Below are 26,448 nucleotides of genomic sequence, written 5' to 3' on the forward strand. Positions count from 1 at the left end.
AGGGGGTATAGCTGCCAGGGGAGGAGCTAACAGCTTTTACTAGTGTCAACGCCTCCTAGAGGACATAGCTATACCCACAGTTTCTGTGTCCCCCAATGAAGATCAAGAAAGAGATTTTACTGGTAAGTTTTACAAAAATCTCCTTTTTGTATAAAAAGTGGTTTTGTATAAGTGTTAAAAACGAATATACATGCAGGAAATTGCATGTCCTAAAAATGTTAATAAACCACACAGAAAACAGTGGAATTTGCTGTTATATGCACCTCCAGTATGGTTCTATTCAAAATCACTCCTGCTAAAAGAAGATGCCAACATACAGCTACATGAGCTGGAGATAACTCCAATCCTGGCCTCATAACCTTCTGTTACCCCATTGGAATCCCAATTTTGTACTCTTAGGGAGCAATGGTTGTCAAGATGTGTTGACATAAAAAAGCGTTCATATTTTGAAAAAAATGTTCAAAAATGCACTATTGCATAATGACTTGTGTAATAAATGTAACGTTATTTAAACTGCACGGTGAATGGTGGCAAAAAAGTATATTTTTTCCTGCAGTGGACAACACAGGATAGGTTAGAAATATCTCATCTCTGGGGGCGCCATTGTTTTAATCCCCACAAAACTGGTCCCAAACTTGCTGTTCAATTCACTGCATGACCAGCGGGACTAACGGAAACAGCGCTCGGCTTTCTCTATAAGTCCCATAGAGTTTGGTTGGAGTGGCAGGGCGCATGCTCAGCCACCACTCCATAGAAAAATCCTGATACCTGCTCATTGTGGGACAGGGCTACAAAGAGGGGGTAGTAGGTGATACAAGGCCTTCTCAGAAGGTGTAAAATACCTGGAAGTAGGGGTGGGCGATATGGCCTAAAATTTATATTGCGATATAATTTTAAGCATATGCGATATATCGCGATATATTGTTTTCTATATTTGGGGGGGGGTGTTTACTTTTTATTTAATAACTATTAGCCTCCTTAAGGGCTAGAACCCTTGTTATTTTCACCCTAATACAGCTCTATTAGGGTGAATAGGACTTTACACTCTCCCTGCTGCCCTGTGCTTTGTGCACACAACAGCAGGGAGCTGACCATGGCAGCCAGCCTCTCATGTGCCCCCCAGTCTCTCATGTGCCCCCTAGCCTCTGATCCGCCCCCCAGCCTCTGATCCGCAGCCCCTGATCCGCCCCCCAGCCTCTCATGTGCCCCTCAGCCTCTCCCTCTTATCAGCCCCCTCTGGTAACTGAAACCCACCTCCCCTCCCTCCCCAGTATTGCCATGGTATGTTAGTGAGCAGCATTATACTCATGTGCGCCGTGGCCGCCGGGCGCTCCTTCTCATGGGTCTGTGCGGCACATTGCTAATGCTATAAGCATTAGCAATGCGCGGCACAGACAGAAGAAGGAGCGACCGGCGGCCACGGCACACGTGAGTATAATGCTGCTCACTAACATACCATGGCAGCCAGGACTTCAGTAGCGTGACTCCTGGCTGCCATGGTAACCGATCGGAGCCCCAGTATTACACTGCTGGGACTGCCCACTGCCACCAATGCAGAGACTGAAGAACATTCCCGGCACCCGACCTCTGACAGGACGCTGTGATCTGCGCGATTAACCCCTCAACTGATCGCAGCGTGCAGTCATAGGGGCCGGGATATGGCCGGCACATAAACGCTACGTTGGTATTCAAGCATTCATTGGCGCAGTGGCCACAGTCCCTCCCCTCCTCCTCTGTTCTTATTGGTGGCCAGCGACAGCCGCGCACAGTGGGGAGGGAGGGACTCCCTCCTTCTCCACTGTGCCGGCTCAGGAGAACATGGTGCGTGCCGAGAGCACGATCATTCACTACCGGTCATATCGCGGTCCGGCGATATGCACAAAATCCATATCGTGGCACAAATTTATATCGCATATCGCCTATATCGCCCACCCCTACCTGGAAGTATACAAATACGCTGTGCTTAGAATTCCAAGAAGCTTGTGTGGTTCCTTATATTAAGTTTTAATCTTTTCTAGATGACTTTTCAGCCATGAGTGACGTATGTTCAGACATCCTGAATGGATGTGGCAAATCTAACGCTGGGACTCAGAATGAAGCCGCTTTGCTTGCTTTAATTGAAAAGACTGGATACAACATGGTACAAGAGAATGGACAGCGCAAGTTTGGTGGTCCTCCTCCAGGTATAAGTGTTAACCGTATACAGAAATCTATACTTATTTAAGTCTTTGAATATGCTGATTAAAGGGGGTGTCCACATTATGAAAGTTTCCCAGCAGCAGTAACTGTACTGAAATAACAGGAAGTCATACTTTCTCCCCGGTTGCTTTCAGTGTCCCGCTCTTTCCTTGCAGTGATGACATCATCTAGTGCTGCAGTGATGATGTCATGTATCCACCAGTTCACTGTGCAGCCAATCACTAGCCTCTGCGGTATATGGCATGTGACTGCTGAGGCTAGTGATTGGTGAAGTGGTGCACACTGTGCATTCTGCAGCCCGGAAATCAAACAGCAGTGGGAAGGACCAGAACATGATGCTGGAATTGACAGGGGAGAAAAGGGGGTGGTTGTCTTCCTTTCTTATTTTACTACATGTATCGATGCTGGGAAACCTTTAACCTAACCTGGATAAACCCTTTAATAGTTGCAGCAAAAACAGAAATATAGAACTATGTTAGACGTAGGACTCTTACGCTGGCTGATATCAGAAACAACTCTTGCTCCTCATTGACGAAGTGATTGGATCTTTTATGTGACACTAAAAATTGTTTGTCGCCAGGAAATCACCTTGTGCTGCTGTCAAATGGAAACTGTATGAGGACAAATTATTGTATTTACGGTTGTTTGTCCACATACTCACAATGATTGCCACATGCAAATGGCACTTATAGGGAACCGGTCACCGGGATTTTGTGTATAGAGCTGAGGACATGGGTTGCTAGATGGCCGCTAGCACATCCGCAATACCCAGTGGTAAAAAAACAACCCGATTTTATACATATGCAAATGAACCTGAGATGAGTCCTGTCCCTGACTCATCTCAGGTTAATTTGCATATGTATCAAATTGGTTTTTTACACAATAAAAGCACACAGAGCTATGGGGACTGGGTATTGCGGATGTGCTAGCGGCCATCTAGCATCCCATTTCCTCAGCTCTATACACAAAATCCCGGTGACAGGTTCCCTTTAAACGGTAACTGTCATATATTTTTTTATTTGCTAGTTTATTAGAGCTAGGCATATATACCTGAGTTAGTCTGTCAATGATTGTCAAAAAATCTGTAATTACATTATAATAACAGCTTTCATTTATGTCCTCTGTCCCTTTCCACTGCTCCCTTAAAAGACCGTTGCTACGACATGCCTGTCTTCCCTTTAGTATAAACAGAAGACAGAGGGGCGGTCCTTCACACTGCATGTCTGCATTAGGCTTCAGAGTGAGGAGGCGTGTCTCTCAGTAATCCAATCTGATTGGCTGGCAGTGAGCTGCTGGCTACAGCAAAGTGTATGGGAAGGGAAGTGAGGGAAAGCAGTTTTAGCCTCAGAACTGGAAAAGGAGCCATCTTGAGAAGGTCCTCATATTGTAAATGTTTAAACAGCCTTAACTAAGGGAAAAACTCAAGAAAAACAGTGGTAAGTGAAGAAACTAAAGATTGCTTTATGCATAATGCTGCTGCAGCAGTAACATGCTAAAATAGATTTTTTTATGAAAACATGACAGTTATACTTCAAAGGGGTGTTCCAGTCCTTTGGGGGCAATTTTTTTTAATTATTGCATTGTACTTATTTTGAGCCAAAATTCATGTTTTCAATTGGTCTTTTTTTGTGTACAGAGCTGAGATGCTCTACTAGCTGCCTGTAGATTTTCTGTCTTTTCCTTTATCTGGGGAGCTGACGGGCTTCTTATCTCTGTTCTCTGACCTTATAAACACTCATCAAAGCTCAATCCTTATCTTACTGATAAGGCCTCTTGCACACGACTGTATGTATTTTGCAGTCCACAAAAACCGGATCCGCAAAAAATCCGGATGACATCCGTGTGCATTCTGTACTTTGCGGAACGGAACAGCTGGCCTCTAATAGAACAGTACTATCCTTCTCCGTTATGGGGACAATAATAGGACATGTTCTATTCTTTTGTGGAACGGATATATGGAAACGGAATGCACACGGAGTCAGTTTTTTTTGCGGACCCATTGAAATGAATGGTTCCGCATACGGTCCGCAAATAAAACGGAACAGACACGGAAAGAAAATATGTTTGTGTGCAAGAGGTCTAAGAATCTGGCTTACAGAAGCGTTTATGACCTTTTTGTAAATTAGAGATAAGGGCTAGTAGATGGAAAAAAGTGAAAGTAGGATGCACACAGTTAGAAAAAACTGTTAACCCTTTGTGACAGAATGGCTCAATATTTTTAATAAAGGCCAGTTGAAAATATGATTTTTAGCCAAAAATGAGTAAAATGCAATCATAAACAAAAATTGCCTCCAAAGTTGTACCATAACCTTTAAGTGCCATTTGCATGTGGATAAACGACTGTAAATACAATCATTTTTCCTCATATAGTTTTCATTTGATCACGAGAATGGGGGCCCCATACCCTGTGGAGCCATCTTGAAATGATAGGAGAGGCTGGTCGGAAATGCGACCATGGATGATCCATGTGCTTTCTGCATCCGTATACCCATTCTGCAAAAAGACAATGTCCACAAAGTACGGATCACGGACCCATTTAAAACAATGGGCCTGCATGTAAAGTTCAGACGGCACACAGACCAAATCCGTATTTTGCGGATACACGATTTGCAGATGGTCAGATGCATGGGGCCTTATAAAAATACTGGATATCACCACAGGAATGGAGGAAACAAAGTAATTGGAAAGTAACTTCTCTGATTTTGAAAACTGAAAATCTTTCAGGTTGGGAAGGCCCATCTCCACCACGAGGATGTGAAGTATTTGTTGGAAAAATCCCCCGTGACATGTATGAAGACGAACTTGTCCCAGTATTTGAACGAGCTGGACGAATCTATGAATTTAGGTTAATGATGGAATTTAGTGGTGAGAACAGAGGTTACGCTTTTGTTATGTATACTAATAAAGATGAAGCCATGCTAGCTATTCGAATGCTAAATAATTATGAGATCCGTCCTGGCAAGTTCATTGGGGTCTGCGTTAGCTTGGACAACTGCAGACTTTTTATTGGTGCCATACCAAAGGATAAGAAGAAAGAGGAAATTATGGATGAAATGAAGAAAGTTACAGAAGGAGTAGTGGATGTCATTGTGTACCCAAGTGCGACTGACAAGACAAAAAACCGAGGCTTTGCATTTGTGGAATTTGAATCTCACAGAGCAGCTGCAATGGCGAGAAGGAAACTGATTCCAGGTATTTCTTTCTTCCATAGTAATGAAATAGTAAGGGCAGGGTCCTCTGTAGCAATGGACAAAGACCACACAGACATGCATGTCTGTGCAGTTTTCAAATTCGCTATTTAATGACCTGTTGTGTGGCCACCCTCGATTTTTATGGGCATGCTGAAAATAGCGGCACGCTCGCTCAGCTATTTCCGTAAGCCCCATAGAAGTGAATAGAGCGGTGGCTGTGATTTTGTGGTGTTCTTCCCATTCATTTCAATGTGACTTCCGAAAATAACTGAGTGTGCTGTTCGGCTATTTTCGGCTGTCCCATAAAAATGAATAGAGGGCGGCCGCACATGCACGGTGCGCTCTCTGCACTTTGTGGGCTCCGTTCTAAGTATATGTGCGGGTCCCTGAGGTGGGACCTGCACCTATCATCAAACGTTGGGGGTAGGGCTGCAGCTATCGACTATTTTTGTAATCGAGTATTCTACCGATTTAATCCAGCGATTAATCGAGTACTCCAATAACAAAAAACTAATTAAAAAAACGTTTACCTTTAGAAAAACTCTTAAACCTCCCCCTCCCGTGCCACCAGCTTTGTGGACGGGGATACCCCTTTATATTTTGTTGCTGCCCTTGGGAATTATTCAATATGACCCTCAGACCAGAAATAAGCTGTGCATCCCTGATCTAGAGCTTTCAAGAGGCAGGACGTTTTACGCCATATGGATATGTTCAGCTCTCATTTAATGTGTTCTGTAAGGGTCCATTCACACGTCAGTAGTATATTGCGGATCCGCAATACACCCGGCCGGCACCCCCATAGAACTGCCTATTGTCTGCAATTGTGGACAAGAATAGGACATGTTCTATTTTTTTTTTCTATGTTCTATTTTTCAGAGCGCACTCCGGAAATGTGGATGCGGACAGCACACTGTGTGCTCTCTGCATCCATTCCTGTCCTATAGAGAATGAATGGGTCTGCACCCGTTCCGCAATTTGCGGAACGGATGCGGACCCATTCTACGGACGTATGAATGGACCCTAAGAGTGGTGGCTGCCGACAGACAGAATTTTATTATGTAACTGTTCGAACAGAAAGAAACCAAAGCAGTCTCCTTGCATTATGCAGACCACAGAATTTTCATCACTGAGCATACTTTTTATTTAGCCCCTCAGAGTGCCCCACAACTGTTACACAGCTTCCGGGCATCCACTCAGTTTGTGTGGGCATGTAAACAAGCTTTTGACATCTGCCAGCACAATACATGCGGGCACCTCCTTTCCCAGACTGCACAGAGAGACATCTTTGTACAGTTACGTAGACAGCACATTACACTTCCAGTACAGTGAGGACCAGAAGCACTGAGAAGTGGAGCTTGGCACCATGTCTGAAGCACTTGTGACAGGTGTTTTTTTTTTCACTTTGCCACCCTGCCTGGCCTCCTGACCTTGGGTTACCAGTAATTTTAACATGATGGTATCGGTATAACGGCATGATGGAATGGGGGTGGAGGACACCTCCTTACGGTAGGACAGCATCCTGATAACTACAAGAACATTAGACAGCCTTGAAGCTAAAATCACTAAGTATACTCCCAGCCTATCACCCTTAAACTACAGTATTCGCTCAAGCACTTTTCTGCTGCCCTAATTTGATTTTTTTTGTATTGTTGTAAGTTTTGTAACCTTCATTTAAACTTATTTTCCAGGAACGTTCCAGTTATGGGGCCATACTATTCAGGTTGACTGGGCAGACCCAGAGAAGGAAGTTGATGAACAAACCATGCAGAAAGTAAAGGTATTGTATGTAAGGAATTTGATGATATCCACTACCGAGGAAACCATTAAAGCAGAATTCAACAAATTCAAGCCTGGCGCTGTTGACCGTGTAAAGAAATTACGGGACTATGCATTTGTTCATTTTTTTCAAAGAGAAGATGCTATTTCAGCAATGTCTGTAATGAATGGCCGATGCATTGATGGAGCCAACATTGAAGTCACCTTGGCTAAACCTGTGAATAAGGAAGGTAATTGTAGACAGCATCTCAATGGGCAGATGGGATTCAAAGATGAAAGCTTCTTTACTTATGTAAATAATGAAGAAGGGTGCCGGAAGTCTATTGGAAGATGCTCGAGTTCTCCCGCAGCTCTCAGTGGCCGGCACAGTCCAACCCCTTCAGAAGCAGAAAGGTGCACATACCCTTTCTACCCTGGAACAAAGCTTACTGCAACCAGCATGTATTTATTAAAGCCTCATCAGTTCCACTCCGCTGTCATCCATTTAGAATATTATTGTTACAAAAATAATATGGCATTTCCAGAATACTATTTGTATTCAACTACCAGCCAGGATGGAAAAGTTCTTCTCATTTATAAGCTTGTTCTTCCATCTGTCGGAAACTCCCACAGTTACTTCATGCCTGACAAGTTGTGCACATCTTTGGAAGATGCCAAGGAATTGGCAGCCCAATTTACATTGATGCATATAGGTGAGTGGAAGATAACATTCCACCTTGTTTTTACTTGAATAACCCCTACCCCTTTTCTGACTTTTACTGCTTGTTAAATAGGGAATGGCATACCTGAAGAGGGGGTAATATAGCCTGCCGTGGCACGGGTATCCTGGCTTTCATAGTGACAGTCAGTTCAAGCAATGTGAAAGGGAATACACATCAGACAACCCAATAAGTAATAATTGCATAAAAACAGAACCCTGCATCTTTCCCCTGGGATAACAGTCGATAGCCGGAAACCCCTTTAAAGCGGTTGTCCAGCCTTTTTTAAGTGACGACCTATTCTCAGGGTAATTGAGTACGGCTGACAAGTTGTCCACTCAGTTTCCCACCTATCTCTAGAACAGGGCCCCCAAAATTAAGAAGAGAGCACCACGCATGTGCGGCAGGCGCTCTCGGCTATTTCCAGAACTCCCATAGAAGTGAATAGACAGTGAACTACCCAAGCATGATCACCTCTCCATTGACGTCTATGGAAGTTCCAGGAAGTTTCGGCACTCCGATAAAAGTCAATACAGGGTGGGCTTGCATACATGGTGCGTCCTCGTTCACTTTGGGGGCCGTACCTATCCTATGCCACCAAAGTGCAAGATGGACCAACCCCTTTAAAAGGGTATTCTGATAATCCACAGGATAGTTTTATATTTCTGATCACTGGGACTGCCCCATACCCCGAAATGAATGGAGAGTCTGGTGGAGCTTGTGCCTTGGCGCTACATTTATTTTCTATGCGATCACCAGAAATAGCCAAGCACTGTCCTCAGCTATCCCCAGCAGTCCAATAGAGAATGAATGGGGTGGCAGGTGCATACGCTACTTGCTGCTGCATTTTTAAGGGAGCTCCATAGGGTATGGGGCCACTTTTTCATTATTGGAGGGGTTCCCAGACACCTAGCAGTCTATACATGAAGATATCTTCACCAGTCCTTCAATGACCTGGGGCATAACTACGGTGAAAGGAATGGCACAAGTGGGGTGTGGGGGGGGGGGGGGGGGTCAGTGCCAGGTGGTCTGTGACTGGCAGGAGCCCCTCTATTAGGCACATTGCCCCCATGGCTTCTCTATAATAAGGTATACAGTAGTTAGTGACCGCACATCTGTACAGACATGGGGCTCTCCACACAAGGCCAGGGCAACGTGACTCGTTCCCTGAGATATTGCACATGACTTCACTGAGCTTTCTTCCCCGCCTGCTTGTCCAGTACTCTTCCTCCACAAGTCACACTGCAGCAGCCTCAGAGCCTGGTCACACAGATACATAGAATTAAAGATCCTTCCCCCAGTATGCCATGAAAGTGCCAGGTGAATGCCTTCATATACCCTTCAATGACCCCTGCCATTGTGACTGGGCAGACATGTGCTGCCACTACAGGCCTGCTGCCCAGCCCCTGCACAAGGCACTGCCCAGGAGAACACTACCTGTACCTGCACGAGCCACCGGCTGAAGTTTCAGAATGGGATCAAGCACTGTGACCGCCCCGACTCCCTCACCTTCACATAAGTGCCCTGATAGTGACCGGATACTGCAGCCTATTTGCACTGTCCATCAAAATGCCCGCCATTCCAAGCCCCGTCCACCCATCGTCGACAGCCTATCACAATGCAGGAGTGCCAGATTAGCCAATCCAGTGAGCAGAATCCAAAGTCTTTCACCTGCATGTGACCGGACACCTGATTAAAGGATGAGGTTTGTTGCTATTCTGGCCGGGCTGGCGATGGAGATTCGATGTGTGAAGCGCAATGTTTGATGAAAGAGCAGCGGAAGGAAGGTCTAGGCGCAAATGGCAACAAGACTACAAAGTCTTGTCGCCATTTTGTAATACTAAGTCGCCATTTGGAGCCCTGCTACGGAGGTGCATGGTGTTAGACTCTAGGGATCGACCGATTATCGGAGTTACCGATATTCATGATTTTCAAAGTTATCGGCATCTAACCTTGCCGATAATGCATCCAGTGCGCTATCACAGAACATGAGTGCTGGCAGCGTGCCATGTTCCCTCAGCAGCACAGGGGAGAAGGAGTCACTCTCTCCCTCCCCCCTGTGCCGGGCTGCCAATAAGGAGAGACGGGAGGAGGAGGGGCCGGCTCACTGCGCCACCAATGATAATTAACGTCTAATACAAATACAGGAGGCGGTGCCCAGCCTATATGACAGGAAGCTGCGATCAGCGGCAGTAAACCCCTCAGGTGCTGCACCTGAGGGGTTAACTGCTGCGATCAGCGGCAGTAAACCCCTCAGGTGCTGCACCTGAGGGGTTAACTGCTGCGGCTGATCTCAGCTCCCTGTCAGAGGCAGGGTGCCGGCTATATGATTCTGCGCTGACACACCCGCCTCCTGTATTAAACGTTAATTATCATTGGGAGCGCAGTGTTAAAAACATTGGTGACGCAGTGCGCCCTACCCCCCACACCCCAGTATTAAAATCATTGGTGACGCAGTGCTCCCCCAACCTCCCCCAGTATTAAAATCATTGGTGGCAGTGGCCACAAGGTCCCCTCCCCTCCTCTTCATTCGTAGCAGCTTCTGATCAGGGCCCCAGAAGTGTAATCCTGGGTCTCCGATTGGTTACCATGGCAGCCAGGATGCTACTGAAGCCCTGGCTGCCATAGTCAGCTCCCTGCTGCTGTGTGCACTATGCACAGGGTCCTATTCACCCTGATAGTGCTCTATTAAGGTGAATAGGACAAGGGATTAAATGAACCCAGGTTCTAGCCCCTAAGGGGGAAATAGTTATTAAAAGTAAAAAATAAACACCAAAATATTAAGTATAAATCACCCCCTTTTCCAATTTTACATATAAAATATATAAACAATAAATAAATAAACATATCACATATTGCCACGTCGTAAACGCCATAACAGAATTTATTAAAAAAAAATCAAAAATGAAATTGCACAGAATATCGGTATAAGTTATCGGCCTGAAAGTTCACAGGTTATCGGTATCTGCTCTAAAAAATCTATATCGGTCGATCCCTAGGACTCCCGCCGATCGGTGAGGGTGTAGGTGTTGGACTCTCACTATCCTAAGGATATGCCATCACTTTAGAAAGGTTGGGGTCATGGGGCCTTGCTACATTACGTATCAATTGGCTTCACTCTATATTGCTGAGATTTGCTGTCAGGTCACGCAAGATCAAACATAGCTCCATTCTCCCTGTGTGTACTAGGACTAGTGCTCAGTGAACTCCTTCTGGCACTACGAAAGTAAATCCTTTCCTTGTGCCCCTGTCCAGGTGCTGGATAAAGGGGGTTTTCCAGGATTTTAGTATTGATGACCTATTCTCAGGTGTCAGACCCCTACCGATCTGATATAGAGGTGTTCAATAAGTTATCTACTTGAATATGAAAACAACATTTTCTGAGAAAATTGAACTTACTACTTTTCAGTGTAATCCCCCTTGGCTTCAACACACTTATTCCACTTTGCCTCCAGGGATCAGATGCCCTCAGAATAGGAGGAGATTTCTTGCTGCTGCAGAAACCCTGTAACTGCCTCTTTGACTGTATTATCATCAGGCAATCGTTGCCCACACAGAAATTTCTTCAGGTTCCGAAAGAGAAAGTAATCACTGAGACCCAGGTCTGGACTGTAGGGTGGATGGTTGAGCTCCATGAAGTCGCATTCCCTGATAGCAGCTTGTGATTTGTGAGCTGGTGCATTGTCATGAAGCAGCAACACACCTGCTGATAACTTCCCGAGGTGTTTCTCCTTGATTGCCTCACGTACTGCCTTCATTGTTGAAGCATAGTTGTTCCCAGTAATTGTTGTCTTGTGTGGCATGAATTCTAGTAATAAAAAGCCCTCTGTATCCCAAAAAATTGTTGCCATGATCTTTCCAGTTGGTGACCCCTTGTGCTTCCATTGCATGAACTCTTGTTTGGTCTCAGGATCCTGGTGGTGGACCCTTGTTTCATCACCTGTAATAATAGAAGTCTCCTGGATTTTCTCTAAGCAGGTCTAAATTCTCGCTAAATTGCTCGCGACAGGTTTTTTGTTCAGACATCAACGTTTGTGGCACCCACTGGGAACTGACCGTGGGCATCGTCAAAACTTCATGGATGATACTGGAAACTGTACCAACTGAAATGTCTAATTCATGAGCTATAACACTGACTTTGACACAACGATCTTCCAAAATCATGGCCTTCACTTTATAGCACATTTCCTCTGAAGATGCTTCGACAGGTCGCCCTCAACGGGGGTCATCTTTGCTTGATTCCCTACCCCATTTAAGCTGCTAAAACTTTACTTGGTAGTAGGAAGGTGAATCATCATCATATGCAGCAATCATCCTTTCATGGTTTTCTTTAGGCTTTTTTTCTTCCTTTGTAAGGAATTTAATCACGGGATGAAGCTCCAAATCCCTCACTTTGATTGTAGTCCCCCACTGTACTGCACTTGCCATCCTGTCACTTCCAGTGCTTTCATCAGACTTAAAGGGGTTGTCCGGGTTCAGAGCTGAACCCGGACATCCCTCCATTTTCACCCAGGCAGCCCCCCTGACATGAGCATCGGAGCAGTTCATGCTCCGATGCTCTCATTTGCCCTGCGCTAAATTGCGTAGGGCAAAGGCATTTTATGGAGTTCCGGTGACATACCGGGGCTCTCCATGGGGCTGCCAGGAACCCCGGTGACGTCACCGGCACTGATGGGCGGGATTTAGCCCAGTAAAACGGCTAGGGCAGAGCTAAAGCCCGCCCCTCAGAGCCGGTGACGTCACCGAACACACTGCCGGGCGGAAGTTTCTGCCCAGCATTGTCTTATTGAAAACAAAAGAGCCCTTGCCCTGCGCGATTTAGCGCATAGGAGCATGAGATGCTCCGATGCTAGCCTCAGGGGGCTGTCTGTGTGAAAATAGGGGTATGTCCGGGTTCAGCTGTGAACCCGGACAACCCCTTTAACTGCTACTTTGTGTGTTGCATATCCAGACATGTCTCAATCTGCACAGACAAGCTCAGCTCTCTAACTAAGACAGAACGCGCAGGGGTAGATAACTTATTGAACACCCCTCGTATATGTTCTAATATGCCCCATTCACACTTACAGGGTACCCGGAGGAGTTGTATATCTTTATGCAAACATACGCAATATCTATCCCGGACTTTACCCAGACTTTTTCTCCCCACTACTAAACCCTGGTTTTGTCCGAGTGAGAGCATGTGTGAACACAGCAGTGAATATTCTGCAAAATCAAAGTAGGTGTGTTAAAGCACCCACCCATGCCCAGGCACCCAGAACATTTCCCTTGTAGTGAAAACACGCCCAACATGGAACATCTCTGGGTTGATGGCTACGTGAGTGAAAGTCAAGCTCTGGTAAATCTCCAGACCCAATATTCCTGAAATTTAGGTGTAGGTACATAGGTAGAAATAAGACATAGCAGCATAACTGAATGCCAGGGATCACATAACATGTGTGAGGGTCATGCTTAGTCCTATTCAGTTCTCCTTTGGATGCATTACACAGTACTAATCTGTATGACTTTCCACTATCCATTTGGTCATCCAAACCTGTAACCCCCACTCCACAATGCCCTTACCCCTCATACACAGAATACTTACATGGTCCCCGATGCCTGTGTTCTTCCGGATTTCTCCATGGCTGTTGCTGCATCTCCCCGTCGTGCAGATCACAACATCTGGTGACATGATGCAAGGGGGCAGGTCACTGTCTGGGCCTGCTGCACCCCCAGCAGCGGGAAATTAGGAATCTAGAAGGATACAGGCTTCAGTGACCAGGTAACCTCTGTGTCAGGGGCCTGAGCATTGTTTTTGTTTTAATCAGAGTTTTAATTCTTGATTTCTAATTGATCCTTTCTTGATTTCAGGCTACAGCATTCATCGCAGTTCTTCGCCATCTGTTTGTGATGCTCAGTCGCCTGTGTCAGCAAGTGTCTTGCCATTCACTTCAAGGTCTTATTCTTACCCGAGCTATTCAGTGTCACCAACATTGTCCATTCCAAATGGAAACCAAATGGAGCAAAGACTTTTTTTCCCTAATCAATCTTCCTATTTTTAGATCAGTAATGCGCTTTTCCCCATCTTTCTGTTAATCTAATTTATTTTTGATGTTTTTAACTTGTATTTCTCAGCATTGTTTTAGCTATAGGTGATCGTACGTCCACCGCAGTTTTCAAAACGTATGCATGTTTAGTGTAATGTTGCAAGAGCTCTAGATTTCTGTTTTGCAAGATTTAAAGCGGTTTTCTGGGAATTGTACATTGATGACCTATCCTCCGGATAGGTCATCAATATCTGATGAGTGGGGGTCTTGCTCCTGGAGCCCCTGCAGATCAGCTGTTTGAAGAGGCCGTGGCAGTCGGCCACAGCACTATACATTGTATAATGACTGTGCAGCTCAAGTATTGCAACTCAAGGCAGTTCACTTAAAGGGGTTCAACGATCAACTTACTAGGCCAGCGATGCCATGTCCATCCATCCCATGGCCTTTGTGCAGCTCAGTCCCATTTAAAGGGGTTCTGCAGTTATTTTAAACTGATGATCTATCCTCTGGATAGATCATCAGCATGTGATCTACGGGGGTTGACAACCGGGACCCCCGCCAATCAGCTGTTTGAGAAGGCAACGGTACTGGCAGTAGCGCCGTCGCCTTCTCGCTATTTACCGCAGGCCCAGTGACGTCACGACTAGTGACAATGGCCTGGGCGGGGCTAAGCCCCATTCAAGTGAACAGAGCTTAGCCCCGCCCAGGCCAGTGATACTAGTCGTGACGTCACTGGGCCTGCGGTAAACAGCGAGAAGGCCACTGCACTACTGCCCCTGCCTTCTCAAACAGCTGTTCGACAGGGGTCCCAGGTGTCGGACCCCCGCCGATCAGATGCTGATGATCTATCCAGAGGATAGATCATCAGTTTAAAATAACTGCAGAACCCCTTTAAATGGGACTGAGCTGCACAAAGGCCATGGGATGGATGGACATGGCATCGCTGGCCTAGTAAGTTAATTGTTGGGCTGGCCAGGAGTCAGACCACCACTGATCAGAAATCGGTGATCTATCCTGAGTACAGGTCATCAAGATTTAAATCCCTGAAAAAAAACCTTTAAGGCTCTGTTCATGCTGGTATCATGGTTTATGTTTTTTAAGTATCCTTGGTGGATAAGACAGTTTTTTATGGATTCTATGATTCAGTTGATTTATAATTGTATTGTCAAGTTTACGTATTTGTTTTTTTTAGCATAGTAGAAGACTACATTGGGAACAAAGCCAAAATAATATGAGAACAGGTTTTGTAATAAGTTATTTCATAGCTCCTATTTCTCATGGTAATATGTGACTTTCCTTGGATTTTCAGACATTTTTAAGTTGGGGTTATGCACTACATACAGACTAGTAGAAGGGCTAAACTGATAAGGCATAAAAAGTCACGATTCTGTAAAATATTTCAAGGCAGTAAAATAAAATGCAGGGTGCATTTTCACTTGAATTTATTTGAAGGGGTCACATAAAATTTCTCCACATGAGAATAAAAAAACTTACAGAAATGTATTAGAATTCTTCCTAAAATGTGATTCTCTTGCTGCAGTATGGCACATACATAAAATCTTTGTAGCTGTAGCATGTTAGAGATCTTTTGGGATTGTTAGTTGTAAGGACCCCTGCACTTCATATGTGACCAACCGCTGTCAGATCTTTTACATATATATAACTCCAAGGCATTGCCCATTGATTTTTTTTTTTTATGAATGGCAGAAGCTTTGCGTAAAATAAACAAGTTAAGCCATATAAAATATCTCCGTACCTTTGTCCCTCCATGAGTAATGTTATGACTGAAATTTTAAGTGGAACTGTGCCATTATGTATTTTGTTGTGTTAGATTTCCCTGTGTACAGTTATTTGTATTGTAATATCTGATACAGGTTATAGTTACAAGATTGTTCCTATAGAACACCGATAAATGTAATAATGTACGTGACAAAGTCTATACACTGGAAGTTAAATGGTTATAGGTAATGCAGGAAAAAACATAATTTATGCATCTACACTTTCTATAGAGCTGTTCTTTACCTGGCTCCTTGGAGTTGTCCTAGGAGCCTGCAGTCTATGCATTGCTCTCTACTGCAACCATGGAGCAGTCTTGCTCTGTAGAGAAGATTTTAGTATCTTATGGCATATACAAAGAATATGGGGGTTAGCCAAGGAAGGGTGTTCTGTTTCTGTGAGTGGAGAGAATTGCGCACATGCGCTGCCACCGCACCATTCTTTCTTCCCCATGGTGCGGTGGCCAAGTACAACAGGGGACAACCATTCTGGACGTAGGTGCGGGATCTGCATCTGTAGACATATGGTCGGAAGCAGCATCGTCAGGCGTGACATATTGACAGTCCCCTTTTGCGGAAATGGGTATTCTGTTCATATGTCATAAAAGTTTGAGATGGGAATACTCCTTTATTCTTCTCTAGAATGGCTCGACTACACTATAGTTTTGCTACCTAGAAAGTGACGCATAGATTTTAGTCTCTTAGGACACCTACCAGGAACAAGGTCGCTAACACCGCAAAAATTTGCTACTACCTTTTTGGCACTTTAGATCAGATTTAAAGGGTATGCACACCTCTGGGGCAGTTTTTTTATTATTGTATTTTATTCATTTTGGGCTGAAAATCGTATTTTCAATTGGTTAATTATATTTATTAAAAATATTGAGCTGTTCTGTCACAAAGGGTTAATTGTTTTTCTAGCTGTGTGAATGGTACTTTTACTTACATTTGGTCATCTAATAAACATTATCTCTAAATTACTAAAATGTCATAAACACTTATTTAAGCCACATTCTTATCAGTAAGATAACTGAGCTTTAATGAGTGTTTATGAGGTCAGAGAGCAGAGATAAGGAGCCCGTCAGCTCCCCAACTGACAGAGCAGAGAGAAAATTCAGAACCAGCTACTAGATAAGTTGTGCAGGAAAAACAGCTCAATATTTTTAATAAAGAATATTAGAAAAAATATTTTTAGCTCAAAATGAGTACACTGCAATAATAAAAAAAGAATTGGGACCAAAGGTGTACATAGCCTTTAAAGAGGACCTTTCATGGGTCCAGACATTATGAAATAACTAGCCGGTTATGTATGGCATAGTGTAGGCATCTTAAATCACTTACTAGTTTGTCTGGGCGCTGCTCCGTTCGCCTGCTGTGCCCCCGTTCACTATTCCCGCCTGATCTGCTAATGAATAGCATCGGAACAGGGAGGAGGAGACTGCCTTGTTTCTCAATGGGCGTCTCCTTCTCCCTGCCTATAACACTGTCCAGTCACAGCCAGGGAGAAGGTAAGTTTTTTATTTTTTTTTCTTCCATGGCTGTGACACTCTCCGCTGCGATTGGACAGCGCTACAGCCAGGGAGAAGGAGACGCCCATTGAGAAACAGGGCAGTCTCCTCCTCCCTGTACCGATGCTATTCATTAGCATACCAGGCGGGAACAGTGAACGGGGGGCACAGCGGGTGAACGGAGAGGCGCCCAGACAAACTAGTAAGTGATCTAAGATGCCTACACTATGCCCGACATAACCTGCTAGTTATTTGATAATGTCTGTCTTTAAGTTTATCGAAAGTCTCATGTGAAAGAAACCCCATGTGTATAGTTGGTAATACGTGCTGCATTTATCAATAACATTCATTTGGTTCTTCTGAAGATGAGAACTAGTCAGGATGTGTCAAAAAAAAAGGCTGGTACTAGATGATACTGGTTTTCTCCATTTTACATTGCAGCTATGTTAATTCAAGTTTTTTCAAAAATAATGTTGAACAGATATGTTATTTCAGCTAAATGCAAACACATTTTCAAAAGTAGTTTAGCAGAAAATCTTAAGATTTACATTTTTATCATTGTTAGATAAGCAGAGGAATAAATTGATGGAGTCAATGAGCTGCCACTGATTTCCAGAACAGCTTACCCTCACCCTTCCAATCCACGAGTGTTGCCGATCCAACAGGATATGGTTCCCTGTTGCATTCCGCTTCCTGCTTGCGTTCCACTTCCTGATCCTGTTTGTGACATGACAGGAAATGGGAATGGTACTCAGCCAATCAGTGGCTAAGATGGGTCATTGCTGCAACCAGTGATTGGCTAATTGACAGTTGCTGCCATGTCGAGAACAGGATCAGGAAGTGTGCTGCAGCAGGGACCCATGCACTTTTGTAACACCAGTGACACGGGATTGGCAAGATGATTAAACTGATGCATCCAGATGTACCCATATACCATCATATTATTTTAGGTACAGTTAAAAATATTGTTACTCACCTGGAGAATTAATGTTAGAGCAGAACAGTTCCAATATGTTTTGGTGTCTAAATCACATGTTACTTGTTATTTGTATTGAATACATCACTTACTGTAATTGTGTGCGAAGAATAATGGTTACAACCATTGCCTGAGGATTCTTTTACTCAACACAAGCATACGTTCTATACCATAGCTACGTCAGTATACACGACATAAAAAGCTTACATAGTAAAATAGTTAATTATTTTGAAAAAAAGACATATGTCCATCCAGTTCAGCATCTATTTCACTGGCTTGGGCACAGCTCAGCCCCATTGAAGTGAATGAGGCATCACTGATCTGCAGGAAACGGTGAGAAGGCCGCGGTGCTACTGTGATCGCTGCTGCCTTCTCAAACAGCTGGTTGGCTGAGATCCCTGACATCGGACCCCTGCTAATCAGATGCAGATGATCATCAGTAATAAAAAGGTGTAAAACCCCTTTAAACAATCCCCTTTCCTCAGACTGATAGGGGACTTTCCAACATGTTCTCCTTGTGCTCATTAACATGTACCTTGGTCATTTTATAAAAATTCTAGAAAAATACATGTGCGCTCTCCATCAGATGGAATTGAGCTAGTTCAAGCACAACAGCAGTTTAGGCAAGGTTAAATAGTCCACCAGAGGTACAGTAGCTGCTATTCACTTTCAAGGATCACGGACTTGTATATATTCAGCTAAAAAAGACAAATATGGATTTTTGGAGCTCGGCTAATATTTTTAAGATTGTACTAAAACAGTAATGTGCTACAACCGATGCACAGCGTTTCAGAGGCGCGCTGCCTTCTTCCCCAGGCCACCAGTCTGACCATACAAACAAACTGTCATGAAATGTCATGCTTTGGCCATGTATATCAAGGCCATGGAAATTCTTAGAAACAGAAGCATGCATTATGCTCCTTAACCCCTTAAGGACTCAGCCCTATTTCACCTTAAGGACTTGGTCATTTTTTGCAAATCTGACCAGTGTCACTTTAAGTGCTGATAACTTTAAAACGCTTTTACTTACCTGGCCGTTCTGAGATAGTTTTTTCGTCACATATTGTACTTCATGACACTGCTAAAATGTGGTCAAAAAAGTTAATTTTTTTGCATAAAAAAATACGGAAAAATTTCCAAGTTTCAATTTCTCTACTTCTATAATACATAGTAATACCTCCAAAAATAGTTATTACTTTACATTCCCCATATGTCTACTTCATGTTTGGATCATTTTGGGAATGATATTTTATTTTTTGGGGATGTTACAAGGCTTAGAAGTTTAGAAGCAAACCCAATTTTTAGGGACCAGTTCAGGTCTGAAGTCACTTTGCGAGGCTTACATAATAGAAACCACCCAAAAATGACCCCATTCTATAAACTACCCCCCTCAAGGTATTCAAAACTGATGTTACAAACTTTGTTAACCCTTTAGGTGTTCCACAAGAATTAATGGAAAATAGAGATACAATTTCAAAATTTCACTTTTTTGGCAGATTTTCCATTTTAATAATTTTTTTCCAGTTACAAAGCAAGGGTTAAGAGGCAAACCAAACTCAATATTTATGGCCCCGATTCTGTAGTTTACAGAAACACCCCATATGTGGTCGTAAACCGCTGTACAGGCACACTGCAGGGTGCAGAAGGAAAGGAATGCCATACGGTTTTTGGAAGGCACATTTTGCTGGACTGTTTTTTTTGACACCATGTCATATTTGAAGCCCCCCCTGATGCACCCCTAGAGTAGAAACTCCATAAAAGTGACCCCATCTAAGAAACTACACCCCTCAAGGTATTCAAAACTAATTTTACAAACGTCGTTAACCCTTTAGGTGTTCCACAAGAATTAATGGAAAATAGAGATACAATTTCAAAATTTCACTTTTTTGGCAGATTTTCCATTTTAGTTTCAATAGTTTTTTATTTTATCAGCACCATGAGACAAAAGACAATGGATCAACTAAGCGTGGTCGCAGCCACATAAGAGATATGGGTATAAATGAACAAAGTCAGCAAAACTGTGGTCGCAGCCACTATTGAGTTATATCGTTTGCCACTGGTATATCCAACAGGTTAGATACAGTAATAGCATATGTTGATTATAATGCAATTATAATACCAAGGCATCTGTGCAGATGCAATCCATCCATCGCAGTTGTGAGGCTGATTCAAACCTATGTCAAGAATGACTAAACATAAAAATGAACAATGTAGTCACTAAATTAGTGGCCAGCAAACATTTCAAGTAGTAACCAAAACTGTGGTGAGCCACAGAACAAAATAGGGTAGAGTAACAATTAAGAAAAGAAAACAAGAGGGAACGAAGTAGAGGAAGGAGAGCAATCAGAGGAAGAGGGTGAGGGGGTACTTCAGTTGTATCTCCGTTGTTTCAATAGTCTCCCAGAAGTCCTCTCTCAGGGGGAGTAAAAAGTGCTGTGGATCCACCCACTCCAAGCCGCCTGTCTCAACTTAGTGGGAATAATTGATGTGGATATAGAGTGTTCATATCTGCAAGTTTGATTGATCTCTTGTATGACTTCGGAAATCGAAGGAGGGGCCAGATTTTTCCAATGCCTAGTAATGAGCAGTTTGGCGCTAAGCAAAATATGGGCAGTAATATATCTATGCGGAAGAGAGATTTCGTTAATACCAATGAACAACAAGGCTAGCTCTGGGGAGGGGTCTATTCTATACTTTGTTAGAGTGGAAACAAGTTGAAAGACCTTTCCCCAGTATTCAGTGAGGATAGGACAGGACCAGAGAATATGAAGCAAGGATCCGCCTCCTCCGCAGTTCCTCCAACAATATGGTGATGTAGTAGGATAGATTATATGAAGTCTCTGGGGGGTAAAGTACCAGTGAAGAATAGTTTTTAAACCAGCTTCATAATGAGTGACACATTTGAAGTTTGATATCATAAATCTTATGGCAGTAATCCATGAATCATCAGGAAAGACTTTATTTAGTTCCCTTTCCCATCTATGGATGGGAGGGGATTTAACAAAAGTAGCTCTATCCCCCAGAAGATCATACAGATGTCTCATAGAGTGTCTTTTAAAAAGAGAGGGGAATTGAAATAGTCGCAAGACAAATGAGTTGATCTGGGGAGGAGATTGCAGGGTCTTTGATAGGAAATGACGAAGTCTTAAGTATGTATAAAATTCAGAGTGAGGCAAAGCAAAGGTACTTTGAATTGTGGCAAAGGGGAGAATAGAGTGGTCTGTCATCACTTGGGAAATAGTGATAATCCCTTTATCTCGCCATGGCGCTAGGTTAATGTCAGGTATGGACAATTCAATAGCACGTGTGGAAGCGATTTTAAATAGCCGGGAATATGAGTCTTTCGATGTGTTATGAATGTTGGTCCAAAGGGCACTGACATGTGATATTGTAAGAAAAGGATGTGCAGGGGGGGGGGGGGCAGGGCCCCATAGCAGATGGATCAAGTAATCACTAACCGGGACCTGTTTCAATACATGGGATTCAATCTGCTGCCACGCTTTTTCATTGTTGGACGCCCACCATTCTCTAGCAAAAGAAAGGCCTATTGCTATAAAATAATCTTTAATGTCGGGGAGACCTGCTCCACCAGCACATTTCCTCCTGGTTTGGAGTTCACGAGCCACTCTAGGTTTAGCTTGTCCCCAAATATATTTGCCCAGCAACGCTTGTGCTTTTTGAAAGAATGCAGCTGGGATCGGGATTGGAAGGGCTCGAAAAATGTAAATCATTTTCGGTAAGGTCATCATCTGGAAGGATGCTATCCTGCCCACCCAAGAGACCGTCTGCATAGAGAAGCTCGCGAAGTCTGTAGACAGGGTGGTAAGCAGGGGAACATAGTTCCTCGTGTAGAGCTGAGAGCAGGGCGAAGTAATCTTGATTCCCAAATAGGAAACCTCTGAAGACTGCCAGTCAAGGTCATGAGAGGCTTTTAAAGTGGCTAGGTCAGAGGGCGGAATGTTTATAGGAAGGGCCTGTGATTTCGAGCTGTTAATTTTATAATATGAGAGAGATCCATAATGGGAGATTACCTCAAGTGTGGCTGGAAGGGATTGCAAGGGATTTGTTAGGGTGAGTATGATATCATCAGCATAGTGTGGGATCTTTCACCGACCATAATCCCCGATATGGTGGGTAAGGCTCTAATATGTTGTGCCAACGGCTCTAGCGCAAGAATAAATAGGAGCGGGGACAGAGGACATCCTTGTCTCGATCCGTTGGTTATTATGAAGGGGTCTGATAGGATTCCATTGATTCACACTCTCGCCGAGGGATGAGAGTATAAACTGCTAATGGCGTGGATTATCTGTCCTGAAAAACCCATCCATCTGAGAGTGGAAAAAGCGTGATCCCAATGTAAGCGATCAAACGCTTTTTCAGCGTCCAATGTCACTGCAAGCATAGGGAGGGTATGGACCTCTGCAAAATTGACCAGGTCTACAATGTGTCTGGTGTTGTCAGAAGCCTGTCTTCCTGCCACAAAGACAGTCTGGTCTGAGTGAATCAGGGAAGGGATCAAGGGAGAGAGTCTGCTTGCAATGAGCTTGGCAAAAAGTTTTATATCAGAATTTAACAAGGAGATCGGCCTGAAATTCAGGGGTATATCAGGTGATTTACCAGGTTTGGGTATCGTGACGACTAGCGCCTCAAGCATGTCATTAGGGAAGGAATCACCCTCCATAACTCGATTAAAAAGGTCTAGTAGGTGGGGGAGGAGGTCAGGCAGGAAATGGCGGTAGTATTCATTCGATAGGCCGTCGGGACCTGGGGATTTTCCCAACGGTAACGCTGAGACTATTTTAGTTAATTCCTGAGAGGAGATTGGGGCATTAAGGGACTGGAGTTGTGATTCAGTTAGACTGGGTAAAGAAGCTTTGGAAAGAAAGTCTTCTACTAGGGTCGGGTAGTCTTGTGGAAGTGAGGTATGGTCTTTTAAGTTGTATAGGGATTGATAATATAGTTTGAATTGGTCAGCTATGTCCCTCGGATCTAGCAGCTTCACTTTGGTAACCGGATGAAGTAAATATGGGATTCTGGATTTGGATTGTTGCTTTTTAAGCTGCTGGGCCAAGAGACGTCCCGCTTTATTACCTTGGGCATAAAATTTGGATTTCATTCTGAGGAGGGATTTATGGTAATTTTGTAATAGTAGAGCACTTAGCTTATTCCGGAGGGAGTTGGAGCCCTGTGTTGTGGGGGAGGATTTATTAATATTTTCCAGATTAGCTATCTCTCTCAAGGTCAACGTTATCTCCCTCTCTCTTTGTTTTTTCAAGTTGATGTTCAATTTAATTAGGGAGCCTCTCATAAAGGCCTTATGAGCCTGCCATAGCACAAAATTATTTGAGACGGAGCCAACGTTGAATTGAAAAAACTCACGGAGGTGGGCAGATAATTCCTCCGTGTGTTTAGGATTGTTAAAAAGAAAAGTGTTATTTCTCCATACTGGGGCCCTATGAGATTGATATTGCTCATCAAGAGTGATTGTGATGGGAGCGTGATCAGACCACTTTATCAGGCCTATATCTGTGGATAGGGTATGGAGTAGGGAAGTATGGTCAACTAGGAATAGGTCTATTCAAGAATAGGAGAGATGTGGGGCGGAGAAAAAGGTATAATCTCTTTCCAAACTATGTTGGGCTCTCCACACATCAGTTAATCCCTCTGTCTGCAAAAAAGAGGCTATACCCACATCTGTTTTACGGGAGGGGGAGGAAGAATCGAGGGCAGATTGTAGGACTGAGTTGAAGTCTCCACAGAGAATCAATTTACCTTGCTTAAGTGAATTAACCTGCCGCATTACTTTGCGTAGAAATGCTAATTGGTGTGAATTGGGGGCGTACAAATTGACAAGAGTGTACACTATATTATTTATGGAGCATACTAATATGACATAGCGGCCAGAAGGGGCCACCTTGGAGGCAATTGGGGTGAACGCTACTGTGTTTTTAACTGCAATAAAAGTACCTAGTTTTTTCCTGGAAAAGTGTGAGTGGAAAATGTTTGAGAAGAGGCGGTGATGAATTCGAGAGGCGTCAGCTTGAAGAAGGTGGGATTCTTGTACACATCAGCATGGGAGGTCAAAGCTTCAGACCAAAGATAAGCTCGTTTCTGAGGGCAGTTGAGGCCTTTAACATTGAGGCTCATAATCTTGAGACCCATCTCTATGCACCGAAGATCACCTATATGTCAGGAGAACAACGGAGATACAACTTTAAATCAGTACAATATAAAAATATAAATAATAAATAATTTCCCGGGGTCACTGAAGAGGTATCAGCCACCAAGAGAGAGAAGGGAAAGGATTAAACAGAAAAAGAAGGAAAGAGAAAAATCTAGGACAGAGTAGGGTGGAAGGCAACGAATCTAATCACCCGGATATATTAGGGGAGAGAGTCCAATGCCAGGGCTGACGAGGTAAAAGGACCAGTGTCAGGGTGTAGGAGGTCGCACCGGACCTGTTAGAGCAGCAGGAAAGCAGCCCAATAGAAAATCTATATCTTGTAACAGTACCATCATCAGGCAGGATTCTATGTACTCAGGATGCCTATCCCTTTAGGAGTAATGTGGACAAATGCAGAGTACGTGTTCAGGTCCCTGTAGAAGATGGATGAGACGCTTGTGAAGCAGGGGGATCCCTTCCAGTGGGTTTGGAGGAAAGAGGAATACACAAAAGCCGGAGGAGTTGCTTTCCTTCATCCAGATTTTTGATCGCGTGGATTTGCCCATTTCTACGGACGAGAATTTTCAAAGGGTAACCCCATTTATAAGGGACATCACTGTCTTGGAGAGCTGAAGTAATGGGTATTAGCTCTCTGCGGCGTCTAAGCGTGAATCTTGACAGATCTGTGAAAAGCTTAACCGACTGATAAGGAGCAGGAAGTAGTTGCTTTCTTCGCGCAGCTATCATCATAGCTTCCTTGGTGTGAAAGAAATGAATGCGTGCCAGGGTATCACGCGGGATGTGTGCCTCCAAATGAGAGGGTTTTGGTATTCTGTGGGCTCGATCAATGATCATGTCGGGAGCCGGGATTTGAGGCAGTAGTATTTTCATAAGGCCTTTCAAATATGGTTGCAAGTCCTCAGGGGTCACCTCCTCAGGAATGCCTCTAAACTTTATATTGTTTCGTCTAGAACGATCTTCCATATCTGCCAACTTTAAATTGATGGCCTCAATCTGGTCGGCCATATCATTATGAGCGTCAATGAGCTCATAATCAATATGGGTAATTTTGCCCTCCGCTGTCTGCATTCTTGTAATTACTGGGTTAAGCAGTTTCTCCATGTCAGTGCTGAGGGAGAATTTCAGGGCCAGCAACATGGTTTTAAGAGAATCTTCAGTAACTAGCTTGTCAGATGTAGAGAGCCTGTGAAAAGGGTCATCAGGCTGACCAGCGGCATAAGTTTTGCCAGAAAAGTCACTGACCTGCTGTTCAGAGGAATCGGAAACCTCCAGGTCTGTTTGGTAGGAGCTGCTGAGTTGTGGCCATGCATGGAGGCTAAGGGCTCTTTCACACCTGCGTTCTTTTCTTCCGGCATAGAGTTCCGTCGTCGGGGCTCTATGCCGGAAGAATCCTGATCAGTTTTATCCTAATGCATTCTGAATGGAGTGAAATCCGTTCAGGATGCATCAGGATGTCTTCAGTTCCGGAACGGAACGTTTTTTGGCCGAAGAAAATACTGCAGCATGCTGCGCTTTTTGCTCTGGCCAAAAATCCTGAAGACTTGCCGCAAGGCCGGATCCGGAATTAATGCCCATTGAAAGGCATTGATCCGGATCCGGCCTTAAGCTAAACGTCGTTTCGGCGCATTGCCGGACCCGACATTTAGCTTTTTCAGAGTGGTTACCATGGCTGCCGGGACGCTAAAGTCCTGGCAGCCATGGTAAAGTGTAGCGGGGAGCAGCATACTTACCGTCCGTGCGGCTCCCGGGGTGCTCCAGAGTGACGTCAGGGCGCCCCAAGCGCATGGATCACGTGATCGCATGGATCACGTCATCCATGCGCATGGGGCGCTCTGACGTCATTCTGGAGCGCCCCGGGAGCCGCACGGACTGTAAGTATACCGCTCCCCGCTCCTACTATGGCAACCAGGACTTTAATAGCGTCCTGGCTGCCATAGTAACACTGAACGCATTTTGAAGACGGCTCCGTCTTCAAATGCTTTCAGTACACTTGCGTTTTTCTGGATCCGGCGTGTAATTCCGGCAAGTGGAGTACACGCCGGATCCGGACAACGCAAGTGTGAAAAAGGCCTTAGGCTGCTAATGGGAGATCGGGCGCCATCTTGGGCTGCACGT

General features: G+C 44.2%; 1 protein-coding gene across 1 annotated transcript; it reads left to right on the top strand.

Annotated features, from left to right (window-relative positions):
• The first annotated feature begins 2,032 nt into the window (after positions 1–2,032).
• Positions 2,033–13,905, top strand: RBM46 (RNA binding motif protein 46). Its single transcript, XM_040418572.1, has 4 exons — positions 2,033–2,183; positions 4,924–5,391; positions 7,079–7,858; positions 13,715–13,905. Exons 1-4 carry the CDS (start codon positions 2,033–2,035, stop codon positions 13,903–13,905), a joined length of 1,590 nt encoding a protein of 529 aa, XP_040274506.1.
• Positions 13,906–26,448: the final 12,543 nt, after the last annotated feature.

This window comes from Bufo bufo, chromosome 2 (assembly GCF_905171765.1).
Source record: "Bufo bufo chromosome 2, aBufBuf1.1, whole genome shotgun sequence".
Classification (NCBI taxonomy): Eukaryota; Metazoa; Chordata; class Amphibia; order Anura; family Bufonidae; genus Bufo; species Bufo bufo.

Coding starts and splice junctions, on each gene's coding strand:
- RBM46 (XM_040418572.1), top strand. CDS start 2,033: ATGAGTGACGTATGTTCAGACATCCTGAATGGATGTGGCAAATCTAAC. Junction 2,184..4,923: donor GTTTGGTGGTCCTCCTCCAG/GTATAAGTGTTA, acceptor AAAATCTTTCAG/GTTGGGAAGGCCCATCTCCA. Junction 7,859..13,714: donor ATTTACATTGATGCATATAG/GTGAGTGGAAGA, acceptor TCTTGATTTCAG/GCTACAGCATTCATCGCAGT.